This window comes from Antechinus flavipes, chromosome 3, assembly GCF_016432865.1.
Source record: "Antechinus flavipes isolate AdamAnt ecotype Samford, QLD, Australia chromosome 3, AdamAnt_v2, whole genome shotgun sequence".
Lineage (NCBI taxonomy): Eukaryota > Metazoa > Chordata > Mammalia > Dasyuromorphia > Dasyuridae > Antechinus > Antechinus flavipes.
In genome coordinates, this window is record NC_067400.1 from 552428689 (window position 1) to 552448390 (window position 19702).

General features: G+C 39.1%; 1 protein-coding gene across 1 annotated transcript; it reads left to right on the plus strand.

Annotated features, from left to right (window-relative positions):
• The first annotated feature begins 9706 nt into the window (after positions 1 to 9706).
• On the plus strand, positions 9707 to 19492 carry LAMTOR1 (late endosomal/lysosomal adaptor, MAPK and MTOR activator 1). The gene is made up of 5 exons (XM_051987451.1): positions 9707 to 9903; positions 17129 to 17274; positions 18012 to 18089; positions 18383 to 18509; positions 18914 to 19492. The coding sequence occupies exons 1-5, from the start codon at positions 9862 to 9864 to the stop codon at positions 19004 to 19006; spliced, it is 486 nt and encodes a 161-aa protein (XP_051843411.1). The 5' UTR covers positions 9707 to 9861; the 3' UTR covers positions 19007 to 19492.
• Positions 19493 to 19702: the final 210 nt, after the last annotated feature.

The following is a 19702-nucleotide window of genomic DNA, read 5'->3' on the forward strand; positions in this document are numbered from 1 at the left end:
TGTGTATGTGTGCATGTATATGTATATATATATATTTTGTGTATTTCTCTTATCATAACATAAATTCTATGAGGGTTAGGACTTTTGTTCATTTTTTGCTCTTTGAGAGTATGCTCTTTGAGGATAGGGACTTTTGTCCATTTTTATTTTTGTGCTAATGACTAGCAGAGTACCATACATAGTGTTCAATAAATGCTTGATTGACATGCTGTAGGTTATTTAGCCATTCCTTTATTGATGGGTACTCACTTTTTAGTTCTTTACTGTTACAAAAAGTACTGCTGTAAATATTTTGTATACAAGACTCCTTTGGTAGTGTTATCACTAGATCAAAAGGTATGTATATTTTAGTTAGTGTAGATTGAGAGATGGCCTTGGAGCTAAGATTTGTTTTTTTCTTTTTAACCAATCAACCAGAGGGCACGCTAGTTCAGAGCAAAAGATATGTAATTATGAAGAGGGGACTCCAAAACTCTGAAAATCCTTAAAGGAAAAAATTTCCTTCATCTCTGTCTCAGTGAAGGACTTTGCCCCAAGGGCAAACAGTTTCACCCTTGTTAACTGGGTGGGATGGGCTCAGTCCTGAAACTCATTGAATTCAATTCAAATTCTAGCTCAAGCTGAAACCCAGCTAGGATACAACTTGGGACTCCACCCACAAATTCCCTTCAGCTAAATCTCTCATTATAAAAAGAGCCAAACTAAAACCCTCTTTTTGCAGAGGTTCCCAACATGCCAAGCTCCATGCTTGGGATGCCAAGGAGCCTCTGTCCACTGTAATACTCTTTCCAGTGTCATCCTGTTTTTATCCTCACCTATTTCCTAACCAGATTTCATGCCTCTCTGTCAGGATTTCTAATCTTAAATCCCAATCCCTTTTCTCAATCTAGGTTTTTGGGTCTGTAAATTCTTTTACAGAGAATCTCTGCGTTGACAGAAGGGAGTCCCCAAAACTCCCTACCCTTGTGCCAAATTCCAAGGGGCTACAGAGCTACCTCTCCATTTGGTTCCCTGAACCCCAATCTTGCCATTAGACCCTATCATTTAGCTCCCTGACCACCAGAAACGCTAATTTCATTTTGGTTCCCTAAATCTAAACCTCATCATTTTGAAGAAAAGTAGAAATTTTTTTAAAAAAATCTATTGTTCACCTCCTGAAAGATATCCCAGGAGAAAAACTTAGAGGAATGTCATAGGTAAGTTTCAAAATTCCCAGGTTCAGGAGAGAATATTGCAAGCAACAAGAAAAAAAATTTTAATACTGCAGAAATACAATCACAATTTCATAAGACCTAGCAGCTTCTACTCTGAAAGACCAAATGATATAAATTGTGTCCCCTGAAACTTTGTCCCCTTTTTGGGGGAGAATTCTTGAGTGTCAAACTCTCCCAGTCTCTTGACTTCTGTCTATAAGGGAAATGAGAAGATAAGTAAACTCTTTTCAACTGGAAATCTCAGCCCTGGGGCATAATCAACATTGAGTGGCTCAAACTCCGGGTTATGTAATCTTGACGTGGGTTGGGGTCCCTTTAAGAAACTGTATTTCCTATTGATCTGTGATTCCTTTCAGATTCCCAGCCCTTCTGGCTGAGGCATATCTTCCCCAGACAACTTGTCTTTCCTAGATGCCAAACTTTCAATTACAAATCCTGGTCAAAAGCATCCCTTTGAAATATTTAATAGGAGATCTGGGCTTGTCCCAGCCCCTCCTGGATCTGAGCCAACTTGGGCTCTCTCAGCCCCCACTGGTTCTGATCTGCTCTGATTGTCTCAACCCCCATTCTGACTTGCTTGGGTTGCCCAGCCCCCACGGGTTCTAATCTGCTCGGCTTCCCAATCCCACTAAGATACTCAATAAAACAGCTTCTATCAACTAAAGTCTTTGCAGATGGACCTTCGTAGCTCACTCAGCTGCCAGGACTTTCTGTGTTCTCAGTACAAAACTCCATTTTCCATAGATCTGCCACTATGGAAGTCAGTCTCTGGTTAAATTGATTTCTATCCAACAATAAACTTTCATTTTGCAACTAATATTCTGGAATGAGTGAATTCTTTCACTCCTAGAACCTGTGGCCAATTTAAAGGGAATTCTTAATAACACTCTTAGAGCCACTAACCTCTAAACCACCAGAAATCTAGACCACTCTCAACCTCATCATTCTCATTCAATTTTGAGTTGAATTCAAGCCTCAAACCTCAGACAGATAATAAAAGACAATTCGAACCCGAATCTCCCGCACATGTCCTAAAAGGATCTTGCCCACTGTTAAAAGATATTTTCTTCTCAGTGTAACCCACCTTTGCTATGTTCCCTGCTCACTAAGAATAAAACCATACATCCAGACCAAAGCCAACAAGCTGTCTTCTTAGGGGAAATAAAATTCTTTTTGCCACAGATTTGGGGTTTGTGAATTCTTTCGCATAGGACCTGCAACTCTGACCAGAGGTGATCTCCCACCTCAATTCTCACACCTTATCACATAGGTCTTAGAATATCATATTTTAAATAGCAAAAAAGCTAGGATTGTGACTTGGAAATTTACATGATAACTTTCTTATATATTTGGAAGGAATAATAATTTATACATGGTACATTGGAGTTTTATTCTGTGAATTTAAAATAAAACAATTTTTTTAAAAATCACATTTTAATTTGCAAGTCTATTAAAACCCAAATATCTCTTTTCATAGTATTTCACTCCCATCCTGAATATAAAATGATTTTTTTCTTTGTAAAAAATGTTTTTATTGATGTCTTTTTATATTACCATAATATCTTCCAGTATCCTTCCCACTCTCTTCCTACCAAAGAGCCATCCCATACTACAGATATTTTTTAAAGGCAGAAGTAGGGGTGTAATGCCGGAGAAATGGAGGCAAGATAGAGATTAAAGAGTATTTAATTTATTTAACGGGAGAGATTTACTGGAACCAAATGGATCCATGGTTTGGTCCCAGAGTTGAATGAGACTATTTGTCTCCAAGAATCCAGCCCACAATCAAGAGTTCTCAATGACATACACACACACATACACACAGACACAGAGTAGACTGAGGCAGGGGTGGAGTCAGGGTACTGAGATCGGGAACTGGATTCTGAGCCTCCAGAGAGGGGGATGACATAATCAGGGGAGACACTCCAGACATGGGGAGAGGCATCTTGATAAGACAGTATCTGACATTCCTATAGCTTGGCATGGGGAGAGGCATTCTGATATTCTAAAACATAAGATCTTTTACCCTTATCAAGTATTCTGATAAAGAGGGAAGGGAGGTTTTGCAGAACTGAGAAACAGGGAAACTGAGGCAGGACTGAGTCAGGATAATTAGGGAAACTGAGTCGGGACAATAAAAGTGGCATGGGGAGGAAGAGAGGGAATCAGCAAAACCAATCAACATAGTTGATGCAACATAACACAATTGAGGACCTCCTATCTCTGTAAAGAGGGTAAGGTTAGGATATCTTCTCATATCTTTTGAGTCATGCTTGTTCTTTTATCATTTTATAATATTCACAATTGATTTTTTTGGTAGTTACTCTTTCTGTCTTACTTTATAATCATTATGTATCTTATTTTCTTGGCTTTCTTTCTTTGCCTCATTCTGCACCACTTCCATGTTTCTTTATATTTATCATATTCATTATGTTATAGCATACTATTCCACTGCACTAATGTACCACAATTTACTTCATCTTTTCCTAATGAATGGGCATCTTCTTTCTTTCCAAATTTTTGCTGTTAGAAAAATTGCTGCTATAAACATTTTTGTTTAACTATCAAGTAAAAAACAATGGAGAGAGATGTATGGTGTGTGCAGGATGTAAGATTCTTAGCAGTGAACATCTGAAGTATAAATCTAGTGATAGAGTCTCAGGTTTAACTGATTTTTTTTTTTTAATTTTTAAGTTTTTTTAAATTTTAAACAATACCTTATTTTTCTAAATACATGCAAAAATAGTTTTCAACATTCACTTTGGCAAAACCGTTGTTCCAAAATTTTCTCCCTTCTTCCTCAAAACAGACAGCAATCTCATATAGGTTAAACATGTATAATTTTTTTAAAAATTGATTTGTGGGGAGAGAGAGAGAGAGAGAGATGGAATTAAGTGATTTGCCCAGGATCACACAGCTAGGAAATGTTAAATGTCTTGAGTCTGCATTTGAACTCGGGTCCTTCTGACTTTAGGGCCAGTACTCAATCCATTACATCATTTAACTGTCCCATGTGCAATTCTTCTAAACATATTTCCATATCTGCTCACAAGAAAAATTTCAACTGATTTTTAAAATCTTTTTGGTTTTGGTCTGGATGTATGGTTTTATTCACATGGTGAACTTTTAAGTGTGGAAAAGATTCCTTAATTATATCATGCCTGGGTGAAGGGACAGGTCAATTCTCCGAGAACTTCCATAGCTGTGGATTATAACACTTAAAGGAGTTGCAAAGCAGCAGATGTTCCTTGTGGATTGGGAATGAAATAAATTAGAGGCAAAGGGAAGAGGAGAGAGGTCAGAGAACAGCAACTGCCTCTCAGTCTCCTTGTATTATCATCATCCTCTCACATGAAGAGATCCTTTCTACATGTCTGAGTTAGACCTCCAGCAGCCCGTGGCAGGTGGTTCCCATATCGCAATACCTAATTAATCACTAATGATCTTACAGATAGTGTGGGCCAGAGATAGGTCTTGAAATCAGATTTGTCTTTGTGTCATTCTACCTCTCAAGTGTATTTGAGTTCCTTCCAAAGAAGCAGATCATAACCAATTAATATCTTCCCATCCCTATGTGAGTCTTCTCCATATCTTTCCATGAATTTGTCACAGAGGGTCCCCAAATATTCTGAAGCTCTTTTCTTCTGACATTAAATTATCAGGGGTAGGATCTAATATCTGTCATTACCTGATCTCTTGTTGCATGACCCACCCATCTTCTCATCCCATTATACATTTCCTTGCTTATAATTTTTACTCTGTTCTTTGCCAAAGTTCTTTGATTATAACTTACAGCCTTTGCATACCCATCACCTCTTTCCCTTATCTTCTATGTGATAGTTAATTTTTAATAATTTAGAGACTTGAATTCCATGCCTTGATTCCATTCAGCAATGTTGGTATTTAAAAAGGTATGCCTTTGATTACATGGAAAGTTTGCCATCATTAATGGAACTTTGTAATTTCCCAAAGGCAACTTACTCCACTCTCCTCAAATCCTCTTGAATTCTGGGCTCAATTCATTGTCTATCTGTATGGTCTGACTGTATATATACACTCATAGATAAATTCTATAGATTTTCCATTAAAATGCTTGTTATAATCTTTGTTCATTTCATTTTACTTGTGTGAATTGCCAAGCCAAACTCTTTTGAGTAGTTACAGAACTTTTCCTGGAGGTTTTGCAATATTTAAGGAACTGTGACATACTATGTCAATGAATATTATGATATCCACAAACAGAATGTTAGGAGGACTTTATCATCTTACAGGTAAATCCTCTTCATCACTGACTCTGCAGGACTTCTTATAGTGGTAAACACTTGATTTTGTGCTTTGCCTGATGTTTATGATCAGTGCTATTTCTTGAATGATTTTTTTTTAATTTTATTTTATTTAATAATAACTTTGTATTAACAGAATCCATGCTCTTGAATGATTTTTGATAAATTAATGGGTGACACTTTGTTGGAAAGGACCTTTTAAAACAATATTTTGCTTTCCTGAATCAAATGCTTTTCTTATGAACTAAGAATAAAGACAATGGGATCTTATATTCTGTACAGATTTGATTTAATTTCAAAATGCCAAAGATATGCACCATTATTGACTGTTGTTTTAGAGCCTTTTTTGCCTTGTCCAAGAACTAAATATCTTGAAAATTAGAATTGCTGAATTACAAAACAACTGTTCAAAGAGAAATGGCCAGAAAAAGAGCTATCATATTTCAGCAAGTTATAAATGAAAATGGCTTAGAGTTCTAGAGAACCAGAATGCAAACCAAAAATAGAAAAATCCACTGATCACCTCCTGAAACAAAATAAAACAAAACCAAAAGCTACCAGAAACACCAGAACCAAAATCTAGACCTTACAAATAAAAGAAAAAAAAAATACAAATAGTAAAAAAAAAAAATACAAGTACTAAGAAGCTACAATCAGGATCACAAATTTGGCAACTGCCAACAAAAGGAAGGGAGAGTTTGCAATATAATATTCCCTTTCTCTATTTTATTCATGTAAGCATCAAGAGATATAAAATTTCCCCTAAGAATTGCTTTGGCTGCATCCCATAAATTTTGCTATATTGCTCATTATCGTCATTCTCTTGGATGAAATTATCGATTGTTTCTATGGTTTATTGTTTTACCCACTCAGCAATATAATATGCCCAAAGAGAAAATATAAAGGCTTGGTATAACCAAAAAGATCTATCCAGCAAAATTAAATATAATCCTGCCAGTGGAAAAATGGAACTTTCATGAAATAGATTTTCAAACATTGCTGTTGAAAAGATTAGAATTGAGAAGACATTTTAAAATGGAAACTCAGGAGTCAAGTGAAACAAAGGTTCAATTCTAAAAATCCAGTATCTCACTCATGTCATAGAGGCAACGAGGTGGTGCAGTGGATAGTGCTCTGGACCTACACTTGAGAATACTTCCTAGTTGTATGATTCTTGGCCAATTCTTTGTTTGCTTCAATTTTCTCAACAGTAAAATGGGAATAATAATAGTGCCTGTATAAAAGGCTTGTTGTGGAGATAAAATAGTATTTGTTAAACAGTCCAAATTCAAGTAGGAGGAATGACTTAAAGGGAGTACTACAAATAAAATTTACTACATTTTGACTGGAAACAACTTGTTACTGACCTGGGAGTCATTTCTGAATTTGTACCATATGTCAACCCATGGAGCAATGATCAAAGTTAAAACAGTGCTGAAGAATAAAAAAGAAAGATGGCAAACAATTTAACTAATTCCAAATGGACCTATTTAAAGAAATTTTTGATTCTGAAGAATCAGATAGGAAAAAGCTATCATCTGGTTACAATAATTTTATATGAAGGTATAAGCAATTACTCATGATCACTTTAAGACATTCCAAAAGAATTTTATTTCTTTATTTTTTCCCCATTGATTTCCTTTTCTTTCTTTTTTTTATCATAGCTTTTTATTGACAAAACATGACAAATGTGACAAAAAAAAATGGGTAATTTTTCAACATTGCCCTTTGCAAAAACTTCTGTTCCAACTTTTCCCCTCCTTCCCTCTCCCCGCTCCCCATGGCAGGCAGTTCCATATATGTTAAATGTTAAAGTATATGTTAACTGTATAAATATGTTAACTGATACATATATTGTATTTATCTCACTGCACAAGAAAAATCACATTTAGAAGGTAAAAATAACCTGAGAAGAAAAACAAAAGTGCAAACAAACAATAAGAGAGAGGAGAAATGCTGTTGTGGTCCACACTCATTTCCCAGTGTTCTTTCACTGGGTGTAGCTGGTTCTGTTCATTACTGATCAATTGGAACTGATTTGGATCCTCTCATTATTGAAGATAGCCACTTCCATCAGAACTGATCTTCATAGTCTTGTTGTTGTCATGTATAATGACCTCCTGGTTCTGCTCATTTCACTCAGCATCAGTTTATGTAAGTCTCTCCAGGCCTCTCTGTATTCATCCCACTTACATTTCTTTTTCTTTTCTTACAGAACAATAATATTCCATAACATTCATATCCCACAATTTATTCAACCATTCTCCAATTGATGGGCATCCACTCAGTTTCCAGTTTCTGGCCACTACAAAAAGGGCTGCCACAAACATTTTGGCACATACAGGTCTCTCTCCCTTCTTTAAAATCTCTTTGGGATATAAGCCCAGTAGAGATACTGCTGGATCAAAGGCTATGCACAGTTGGATAACTTTTTGAGTATAGTTCAAATTGTTCTCCAGAATGGTAAGATCAGTTCACAACTCCATCAGTAATGTATCAGTATCCCAGTTTTTCCATCCCCTCTAACACTGGTCATTATCTTTTTCTGTCATCTAAGCCAATCTGAGAGGTAGTGGTATCTCAGAGTTGTCTTAATTTTCATTTCTCTGATCAATAACTGTTATGCCACAGCCCTCCATTTCCATAATTATCCTGACCCAGTTCCCCTGCTTCTCAAAGCTCAGTTCTGCAAAACCTCCCCTTCCTCTTAATCAGAATATTTAATAAGAATAAAAGATCTCATGTTTTAGAATATCAGGATGCTTCTCCCCATCCCAATCTCTCGGAATGTCAGATACCATCTTATCAAGATGTCTCTCCCCATCTCTGGGGTCCCTCCCCCCATGCCTCCCCTCACCCTGTCAGAACCAGATTGTCAGAATCCCTTCTCAGCACCCTAACACCAACTGCCCTTCAGTCTACCCCCTGAGTCTGAGCCATGTGTATATAGGTCATTGAGAACTCTCATTGTTTGCTGGATTTTTGGAGAAGATAGTCTCAATCAACCCTGGGACCAAACCATGGATCCATTTGGTCCCAGTAAATTTCTCCTGTTAAATAAATTATTAAATACTCTCTAATCTCTATCTTGCCTCAGTTTCTCCATCATTACATAATAACCAAAAGAACACTAACAACAATTTTCATAGCAAACATAAAAAACTACATAGTGCCACCCAACAAGCTTTAGAATAAAAGCTTCTTTCCAGAATCTGGTGGATGGTAAAGATCGTCATCACAACCTTAAAAGAGATAAACAACATACATAGTAGCTACAGAATAGCTCCAGAAGATCGGTAATGACTTCGCAGTTTAAGACGGAGATAATTTGAAGAGGGGAATGTTTTCGGGTCGGGAAGCTGGAGGAGTCCTCCCAGTTCCCGGGATCCAAAACTTGGTTTCCAAGAGTTTGCTAAGACTTGCACACCCTCCTGTGTAAGCACCAACAATGATCTTGAGGGGGAACGGGAGGAGGAGGGAAGAGGGAACCTAACGGGCATTATTAAGCGTCTACTGTATACAAGGAATATGGCTAGGAACATATATATGTGTGTGTATTAGATACACGTACATATACACACATATATACACACACAGAGAAATTTCATTCCTGCCCTTGCTCCCAAGGAGTTTACAATTGTCTGGAAACCGCAGAGACTTTCTGGAGACGGTTCGCTAGAATTCTGCAAAGGAGGAAAAGAAGTAAATTCGAAGGATTAAGAGCAAAAGCAAAGAGCCCCCAACACTTTTCCGAACCCCTTCCTTTGACGTCACGTGAAACGGGGGGCCTGCTCCGCCTGATTCCTACTAGCTACTTCTGATCACGTGGGCCTGAGGAGAAAGTGAGAAGACTCAAAGCACTCTCCTCTAAGAACCCCAGGCAGTCTAGTGGGGTGGGGAGGAAGAGGAGAAAAAGGACCCTTCTATTGGCTTCTGATTGTCACATGGCAACAAGAGGTCCAGGGACCTGTTATTGGTTGCATGCGTCACGTGAACAAGGGAGGTAGGGATTGTTATCAGCTTCCCAGAGAGACATGGGAAGAGAGGAAAAAGCCACTTAATGACGGCCATAGATCCCAAGGAGGAAGGAAAGACCTCGAGTAACGAGAACATTCTATTGGTTTATTGAGTGTCACATGGCTATAAGCTAGTCACATGAGAGTGGGGGTAGGGTGAGGCCAGCTGGGGAGGGTCGGGGAGAGTTTCCGGCACCGGAAACAGATCGCCTGCCGATTCTGCCTGCTGCGGTGGCGGCAGCGCGGCCGGTGGGAGCCTGCAGGCCGCGGTCTCGGGTCATGTGACGAGAAAGGGCTCCTGTTGGACGCAAATCTCCTAGGTCTGAGCTCCCGGAGCCGGCCCCGGCCATGGGGTGCTGCTATAGCAGTGACAACGAGGACTCGGACCAGGTGCAACCACAGTGTGGGGGGGAGAGGCCGAGAGTCTCTAAGGAAGACATGGGTAGGGGGTAGGGAATGGGCTTATGGGAGGCCTCGAGAGTAAGGGACCGAAGCTGGCTAGGGTCTTGAAGAGCTAGAGGGAAAGTCTGGGAAGGGTCTTGAGAAGTTGGGAGGGCGGAGTATGAAATTGAAACTGAAAGAGGAGGCCTTGGAGGAGAGGCAAGGGTCTGGAAGAAGAGGCTTCGGGGGGGCGTGAAGGGATTTAGAACCTAGGAGATGGAGCGGTGCATCTCCTAGAAGCGATATCAGTGGGGAAAGAAGGAAGTAATAACTGACATATTTAGGTTTACGATACTCTTTATTACTAATCGTGGGGGTGGGAGTGAAGATTTAGGAGTCTGGGAAGGAGAATCGGACTCTGGAGAATTGTGGAAATTGAAAGGGATCCCTGGAAGGATAATTGGATTTGGAAGAGGACTTGGAGAGGAATAGTGGAATATTGGCTAGATGAATTAGGGTTCTAGGTGGGATAGGAGGTGTGGAGGTGAAAATTCAAAAGAAGATAGAGCAGAGATGAAGATTCTGAATGGATTTATTTGGGAGAGTTGGAAGCGTGGAGGAAGGAGAAGAAAGATTGGGACTGAAAAGAAGGAAAAGGAGACAGTCATGGATTGTGAAATGTTAAAAAGTAGAAAAAGAATCAAATGGAAGGGAAGGAAACAGCGAAATTAGGGAATGGAGTTAAGAACCTGAGATATTGGAGTTATGAAGCTTCTGGTTGAAGGGATTAGGTCTGGAGAGGCTTCTGGAGCATCAAGTGATGAGAAAGGTGTGAGAAAGGGTTGGAACTCCTTACTTTCAGGGAAAGTAGTGCTTTCCCAGTCTTCACCTTGCTCTGCAGAAACAATAGTGTTCCATTTCTATAGTCTTTCACTTGTATTGGCCTATTTTATGGTCATTACAATTTGGGGTTCAGAAAAACAAATAGAGATAACATGGAATTATTTAGCTAATTTGCTTATCTCCTATTCCTATTTATCTCGCCTTATTTCCAAACATTTATAATCTCCAGACCCCTTATTCCTCAGTGTTTTCTAGGTTCTTCCTAGTTTTGGATTCACTTTCTATTTTTTCTAAACTTAATCTTCTACTTAACCAGTATGACTATACACTTGTCTTTTTCTTTTAAATTCCTTGCCCTTTTGTTTTCCTCACAATCTTATGTCTTATAAAACTCTAAGATTGGATTATCTTAACCTTCTATCTTCTCTTACCTAATTCCCCTGCTGAACCTCATTCACTGATTTCAGCTGGACTTTCATTAGTTATTGGTTGTTTAGTTGTGTTTCAGTGATGTCCAGTTCTTTGAGATCCCTTTTGGAATTTTCTTGGCAAAAACACTGGAGTAGTTTGCAGTTTCTTTCTCCAGTTCATTTGACAGGTGAGGAAATTGAGGCAGTGTTAAATGACTTTCCCAGGGTTACATAGCTAGATCTGAGGCTGGATTTAAACTGACTTCAGGACAGCCTTCAGGACTAAATCTTTTACTTTTTTCTGATAGAATTTTTAATCACACTTCCAACTTGGCTCTTCTAGTACTTCTCTTTCCTTCCTCTCCTCCCCTCCTTTTTTTCAACCTCCTAAGCCATTCCTTCCCTGTCAGGAGAGTTTTCTACTGAGAAAACAGATGTCATTCATTGTACATTCCCTTTTCTCTATTCTGCATTTCAAAATTCTAATTTTTTTTTTTTTTTTTTTTTTGGTTTTTCCCTCTTTTTTTTTTTTTTTTCTTTTAAAGCTCTTTTGCTGCTGACCCTAATGAATTTACTAGGCCAGCTGCTGATCTCAGGCCCTTAATCATCTCATCTCTAATTCTCATTGCCATATTATCAATTGTGTCTTTCCCTGCTGCCTACAACATGCCCAAGTTTTTGACATCCTTAAAAAACCTTCACTCAATTCTGCCGTCTTACAAGATTATTTTTCCTTGTCATCTAAATCCCTAATAAAAGTTTTTTTAACCTGTCTTCCAATCTCATCGTTCTACTAAAACATTTTGGAAATTCCTAATGTTAAGGATTTCACATATCTTGTGGCTTTTATTCATTTATCCTTCTTGACCCATTTGGATTGATTCCCTCCTCCTGGACGTTCTTTCTTCCTTGTATTATCCTGACATAAATCTCTCATGCTTTTTTCTCGCCTATTAGCACCTTGTTGAATCATAAATGTCCTAACCTCTTATGTTGTGGGTAACATTGAAACTAATTTTCTTGCCTTTTCCCCCCTCCCATTCTCTCTCAGATATTCCCCATCAGGTCCCAGGTAAGGATTTAATTTCCATTCAGATGACTTGCAGATCTGTATATCCAGTACTAATTTGTCTTTTTCAGGGTCAGTTTCTCATCCCTGTTTGTCAATTAAACATTCTCAACTAGATATTCCTAAGCATCTTAAATCCAACACTTCCAAAATTCATTATCTTTACTTTCCCATGTCCCTACCTTCTAAGCCCCTTACTTCCTAATACTCCTTTTTCTGTCCACAGTATCTACTCCATGCTCCCCATCACTCAAGGCTGCAGCCTCAAGGTCTTCCCAAACTTTCCCTCATCCCACCATATCTAATTCATTACCAAGTCTTGTTAATTCTTCCTCCACATCTTTCCCATTTATTCTTTTTCTGTACTCATACATATTTCTACAGAACATATTTCTCCTAATCAAATGTAAGTTTGACTAAAGGGACTACTTTATTTTAAACTCTGGATCCCCAACACCTAGGACAATGCTTGACATAATGGACCCTTAATAATGCTTGTTGAATAAATAGAGTTACCAAGTAGCAGAACAAAACTAAGATCCAGGTCTCCTGATTTTTAGGCCAATGTTATATCTACCATAGAAGCATTAAAATATAACTTTAATGCCCCACTTGTGGAAGAGGATTATTATATAAATAATTTTAATGAATAAAATAGAAGTTAACAGGGAGTTGAGAAATGAATATAGGAGCAAAGTAGAGGAATGTGGGAACAGAGAAAGTGAATTTAGGAGGACAGGAATCTGAAAGAAAGAAAACAAAAACCAGGTTTCAACTCCAGAAAAACTGGAACACAGAGAACAGTCTAGGGCTGGCAGGATAGTCCCTTTGAGAATAGTCTCAAAGGGAAGCATATTTGTAGAATATGCCCTTTCCAAGGATATGTGGGGTTTGAGGCTTACAAGGGATCTGAGGCTTGGATGGAACAGATCTCAAGTCTTAGATTCTGATATTTCTGTTCCTGACCTTTCAAGAATTAATTCCCTAGTCAAAGTATGAGTGTTTTTACCTTATCACATAGCTAGTTGTACCCCATTTCTGTGTTCATATGATCATAGATGTAGAGAAAGAATATGGTTCAATCCCCTTGTTGTTGAGTCATTTTGAGACATGTCACATTCTTCATGATTCCATTTGGGTTTTGTTTTGGTGGGTTTTTTTAGGGGATTTAAATGGTTTGCCATTTCCTTTTGCAACTCATTTTACAGATGAGGAAACTGAGGTAAATAGACTTGTCTAAAGTCACACATTAGTAAATGTCTGAGGACAACTTTTCTTTCTGACTCCAGGCCCAGTGCTCTATCCACTGGGCTTCCCGGTTTTTTTTTTTTTTTTTTAAATAGGCTCCCCTTGTTTTATAGATGAGGAAACTGAGATTCTAGGAGGTTGATTGACTTAACCAGGATCACAGAGAAATAAGAGCCAGGCATGTTTTGAACCTGTATCTTTGAGCTAGGGCCAGTGCTCTTGCACTATTTGGCTTTCTCCAATAGCTGTGAAGTGAAAAGGGCAGCATCGAATGTGGGTAAACTGAAGCCAAGCAAAATTTGCTTCTATCAGTTCTCCTAATGATCCTGACCAGCCCAGACCTTGAGTAAATATTGGCCTTCCCTGGGAGTTTCTTTATTTTTAGCTGCTCATCACTTGTCTTAGGGGTTGATTTCTGGAGAATTCCTTTAAGTAAGACTTAGGACTACTTGCTTTTGATAATTTTTTTTTCCCTAGACGTTGCTGGTCATGGGAAATTTGATCCCTTCTGTGGCAGCCTATTTCACTGAAGATTAGACTGTTTTTTATAGTGAACCAAAATGTGCGTTTTGTGACTTCTATTTGATCCTAATGTTGCTTTCTGAGGATGTAGAAACTAAGTCTGTCCCTCTTAGGACAGTTCTGTAGATATTAAAGTGGGAAATTCCATGCACTTTTGAATCTTCCCTTTGCCCTAGCTAAACATCTTTAAACCTTTAAACTCAACATATAATCTGAACTTCCTACTCAAGTCTTTGTCACTCTCTTGGACGTATGGAGAGAGACAAGGCAGAGATCAGTGTAACTCTCATCTCCCCATCTTCTGAACACTGCTCAATCGAAGAGGCATTAATTTTTATCATGCTGACATTGCTGCGTCACATTGAGATTGTAATCACCTAAACTGTTTCATGTAAACTGATGGCAATCTAAGTCTCTCTCTATATTGTAAGGACTTTTTTTTTTGACTTGTCTTGCATCTTTATGCAATTTGCTTTAAGTTTCAGTTATTTAGATTTGCTCTCATATGACATCTGTAGCATTAGGAATGTTTTCCTTTTTTCCTAAGATGGTGAAAAAAGACCAGGAAAAGTCTGTCTAAAGCTGATTCTGAGGGAACTCTGATAATTTCCTACTTATCTGACCAATCCTAGTTTGAAGCTTCTACTCTCTTGTCCTTATGTCCTTTCATTGTTCCTATTACCACCATTAAACAAGCAAAGAAATATTTATTTTGTTATTAACCTGTTCTCTCTCTGTAGAGCACCAGAACATGCTGTTCTTTGCTTGAAAAACTGTAAGGTTTAGATAACATTCCTTATGCTTATGGAAAACAGTAGGGGAAAAACATACATACAGACAGCTCATTCGCAATAAATGTACCGAGAAGTGCTCTGTGAGGTCCAATGAAGATCTTCCCTTTGAATATTATTCTCTTCTTCATCCTTATTCCTTAAATTGATTATTTATGAAATTATTATGCGATAATGAGCAAAGTTAAAAAAGACATAGAATGGCACTGTTGACCAACAAACATTTATTATACAAAATACAGTTCCTGAGTTCAGGGAGTTTACAGTCTACATGGGGAGACGACAAGCAAACAACTGTTAAAAGTGTGTGTGTGTGTGTGTGTGTGTGTGTGTGTGTGTGAGATTGAGAGTAGTCTCAGAAGACAGGAATTAAGATTAAGGAGCACTGGGAAAGTACAAAGATACCATCATTCTAGATATAAAAAATTGAACTTATAAAAATGTCCATTGAACAAGCTTAGGAAAGAGTGAGGTAAATAACATTCACATGAACACTTTGAGCATTTTGTCATTGACAAATTTCAAAAGTCTATGTAGCAAGGCCTTTTCCAGTCAGTTAGTGAACATTTAATATTAAGCATTTACTCTGTGCTAAGTGCTGGGCATACCAAAAAAGCAAAAAGACAGATCCTGCCCTCAAGGAGTTCACAATTCAATGAAGGAAAACTCACATAAAAGGAAGCTGGGAGAGGTACCCAAACCATGGGTGTGATGAATCCCAGAGAGGCTGCCCTGAGCATTCTCCTCAGAGGAATGCTCTAATCTGATCAGAGGTAGGAAAGGACCCCAGCTGTATGAAGTACTGATGAGTTTCAGGCTTGGTGAGGAGGTTCCTGGGAACACAGTAAAGTTGAGAGGAGTGTAGCAGGTTGACCTATTATCACACATAAGCTATTATAAAAGCTTCCTTGTTATTTCTTCCATCTTCCACAAACTACAAAAAAACTATTAAATGTATTCCCTTCACTGCATTAGAAATCTTTGGTAGCTTCTTACAGGTTTGCAAGATTGTATTTGCAAAAAAAATTAGGAATGTTTAGTAAAAATATTGCACTGTGTATCAGGAGATCTGGGTTCATATCTTGATTCTAACATTTAATTGATATGTGACAAGGCAAGTCTCTCTAATCATGTTTCCTTATATTCATCATTAAATTGGAGGTGAATACTTGTACTTTCTACCTCATAGGGTTGTTTTGGGGAAAGTGCTTTTACTTTGTTCCCCCTCCAGTTTGATAAATGTGAACCTGAGCTTTGATTCATGAAATTCAAACTGTTCAGTGATTCAAGAAATCTTTTCCTACTAGCTCCAACCTTATCCCCAACAAATGATTATTTAGGTTCTACTTGAATTTCTACCATGCAGTGAACTTAAAACCTCATGAACTCAATCCTACATTTATTATGAAACAACTTATTCTATTTTTGCACAGCCTTTATGGTTAACTTTTCCTTAGATGAAGCCAGTTTTCCTTTGTAATTTTCACCCACCGATTCTAGCTATGTCTTCTGTGTCTAAACAATTCTATTTGGGGTTGGAGGACACCTGGATATATTAGAAGGCAATAGGACAGCAGTTTAAAGAGGGAGATATTTGAGATCAGTGAGAAAGTAGTATTCTGAAAAGGATGATTTACTAGATTGGGATGGAATAAGATCACTTATGCATGTAGAGGGGTTAGCTTTGCAGGGAGAATGACCATGTCCTATTGCAGTCTTTCCCTTTAGATTAGGATGTAAGGCATTTATTAAGCATCCTATGCCAGACTATAAATTGGGATAACAAGTACTTGCTTGTTGCATTCTAAAGGGGAAAACAGGGAAGGGAAACTTGGGTAATTGGGTAAGAATGTCAATATAGTTATATGTCAGGAAGGGCCAAGGGGACCCACGGAGAAGTGGGGAAGTGAATGTCGACCAGGAATGCAGGTGACATAATGAGGGAGATGCAGACCTTTGAGCTGGACATTTCTTAGGTTATAAAAAAACAGGAGAGGAATTTTGGCCAGGACCATGATGGTTGTGTCAGCTATCTGAAGGGCTGTGGTGTGGAAGGATGATCAGACATTTTCTTTGTGTCTCCAGAGGACAGATCTAGGAGCAGTGTGAGGAACTCCCCAAGGAAGATAACTCTCACAGCATTGGCCTAGTGGGCAGGCATGAGGAGCGAGTCACTGGAAGCCTTGTAGAAGCTCAGGGATCATTTATCAAGGTTGTTAGAGAGGATAAGTTCTGGGACAAAGTTGACTTTCTCCCGAGACTTCTTCCAATTTGGAGATTTGGGGGTAAGGGGAAATTCTTTGTGTGCCTCCTGTCCAAGCTGATGCTGATCTTCCCCTGTTCCCATTTAGGATCGAGAGGAACGGAAGCTGCTTCTGGATCCCAGCAGTCCCCCAACCAAGACCCTAAATGGAGCAGAGCCCAACTACCACAGCCTGCCTGCTGCCCGTACAGATGAGCAGGCCCTGTTGTCTTCAATCCTTGCCAAGACGGCCAGGTCAGAGTGGAAGGAGCTGTGACTGCTCCAGCTCCCTGTAGGATAAGGAATATTCTTGTTCTGTGCTCAACTCAGAAACTCTTCCCTAATTTTACCTCCTTTGCATCTCATAATTTGTTTCTTTTCCCGAAAGCATTTACACATGAGTTATCATACCTTTACTAGTAGGTTTCTTATCCCTTTACTGGTCTGTGTGATTGAGAATAGATCTTTTCCAAACATCTCCTTTGGGGCTGAGAACTTAAGCATTGTTTAGTTGCAATTATAAATCCTTGACCACTTGGATGTTCAAAAAATGGACTAGAAAGAGAGCTTTCAATTCTGCCCTGGTGAAGAGCAAGACTTCTTAACCATTTTGTGTGTCATGGATTACATTGGTAGTGTGGTAAACTCGAATATATTCAGTTAAATGATAAATGTATTAGGTTAGTGATTTTTTTTTTAAATCCTAGTTCTCAGATCACTGAAATTTTATTCATGAACTCAGGTTAAAAACTCTTAACTTTAGAGCCTAAGGAATCCCTTAGGGGACATGTGGGAAAGGAAGGTAGGCCCCTGACCCATCTCTCATGCAGCCTAAAGGAATCGAACGGAGATCTTTCTAGTCCTCTGCGTACCCTGCTCTGACTGATGTACTAATGAATTGGGGTGAACTATTGGATTCCACAAAGATTTCAGGATCTTTTCATTGATTTTTAATCAACCTTGTTAAAGTCTCAGTTATCTTTTTTCCCTAGCAACATTATTGATGTCTCGGCAGCAGATTCCCAGGGCATGGAGCAGCATGAGTACATGGACCGAGCGAGGCAATACAGGTGAGGGGAATAGGGGAAAAGTACTGTTGGCTTCCTTTCTAGTCTCTCTGTCCCTTCTGCCCTAGGTTCTGAAATGCCTTAACTCTTTGAAAATGAATTGCCCTGGGCAATGGGGCACACATTTGGTTCACATCTGATTATGGAAACAGGTAAAAGTAAGGATTTCTATAAGGTCATACAGAGTGATGCTAAAGTCTGGAGCAGGAGCTAGACTGACGCCATTCCCTGACTGTAGAAAAAGAGTGGTAGGCATAAAGAGGACCTGGACCTTCTCTGATCTTTCTCCTATACAGTACTCGTCTGGCTGTCCTCAGCAGTAGCTTGACTCACTGGAAGAAGCTGCCACCACTGCCATCACTCACCAGCCAGCCCCACCAAGTGCTTGCCAGTGACCCTATCCCCTTTGCAGATTTGCAGCAGGTGAGGTTATGTCTTTCACTTTTTTTTTGGTTCCTCACCTAGACCAACTCAGTTTCCACCCAGAAAGATTTCCTTTTTTCCTTTCTTTTTATCCATGCCATACCAGTTTCCTGGACACATGTTAGACATTGAAGTCCTATTAGAAGAGGGATGTTTTCTTTCACCTGAGAGTACTCTTCCTTGGTAGTCTTAGGTATGTAGAGAAGGGAATAGTATCAGCAGTGAGGGAAGACATGGTTGGAAAAGAGATATTGCAAGCCCTGGCTACACTATATACCCTGCCCTTGCTTCCTCTTCTTGCATTTTTTTTCCTTTTTGGAAATACCCCATGCCCCAGTGTTTCTCGTGTGTTTTATTCACTACTCTACTGGACAGTTATAACTACCTTTATCTTATAATCACAGGTCTCCAGAATAGCTGCTTATGCCTATAGTGCACTTTCTCAGATCCGAGTCGACGCAAAAGAGGAGTTGGTTGTGCAGTTTGGGGTCCCGTGAGAACAATTTCTGGAGATCTCTCCCCTGTTCCTGCCTTCCTGTCCCCTTATTTCTGCCTGCTTGTACAGAAACCTAACTTACTACTAATCACAGAGGAGAAACCACCACAGAAGTCCAGAAGTGTTTGGGGACCTTCATGTTGACACACAAGTTCCCAAGAAGCCTTTGTACCATGTAGCCCTGGCTGAATACTTTGTGGGGAGGGAAGAGGATCTATGATGGTTTTGCCACTTGGGTTGGGGGGGGGGGGTGGAACTAGAGGAGTGGGAAGTTAGGGATTTGGATATGAATTATTTCATGATTGGGTATAGTGGATAGGAAGAGATTTGGCTTCCTTGAGATCACCCTTCTATGTTGGGGCTTGAACTGATATTAAGGGACTAAGAACTAAATTGGTTGTTTCTATTTCTCACACCCAGTTTTTACGTTTGATCCTTTAATTTTATTTGTTTTGGTTTGCCACCCTCCATAAAGGACATCTATTCATCCTGGCTCCAGCCCTTTTGTCCTTATCCTTACTCAGCCAACTTCCCACTTCTTGTACAGCTTGAGAGTTAGCTAGATGCCTTTGCAGGAATAATAGCAGGAGGGACTCAAAGGGACAGAGCAAACTCTAGCTGAGGTTTTGACATTCTGTGGCCTTTGGGCAAGGATGGCCATCAGAAAGAATGGTCCTGTACAGCCACTTACAAAGTA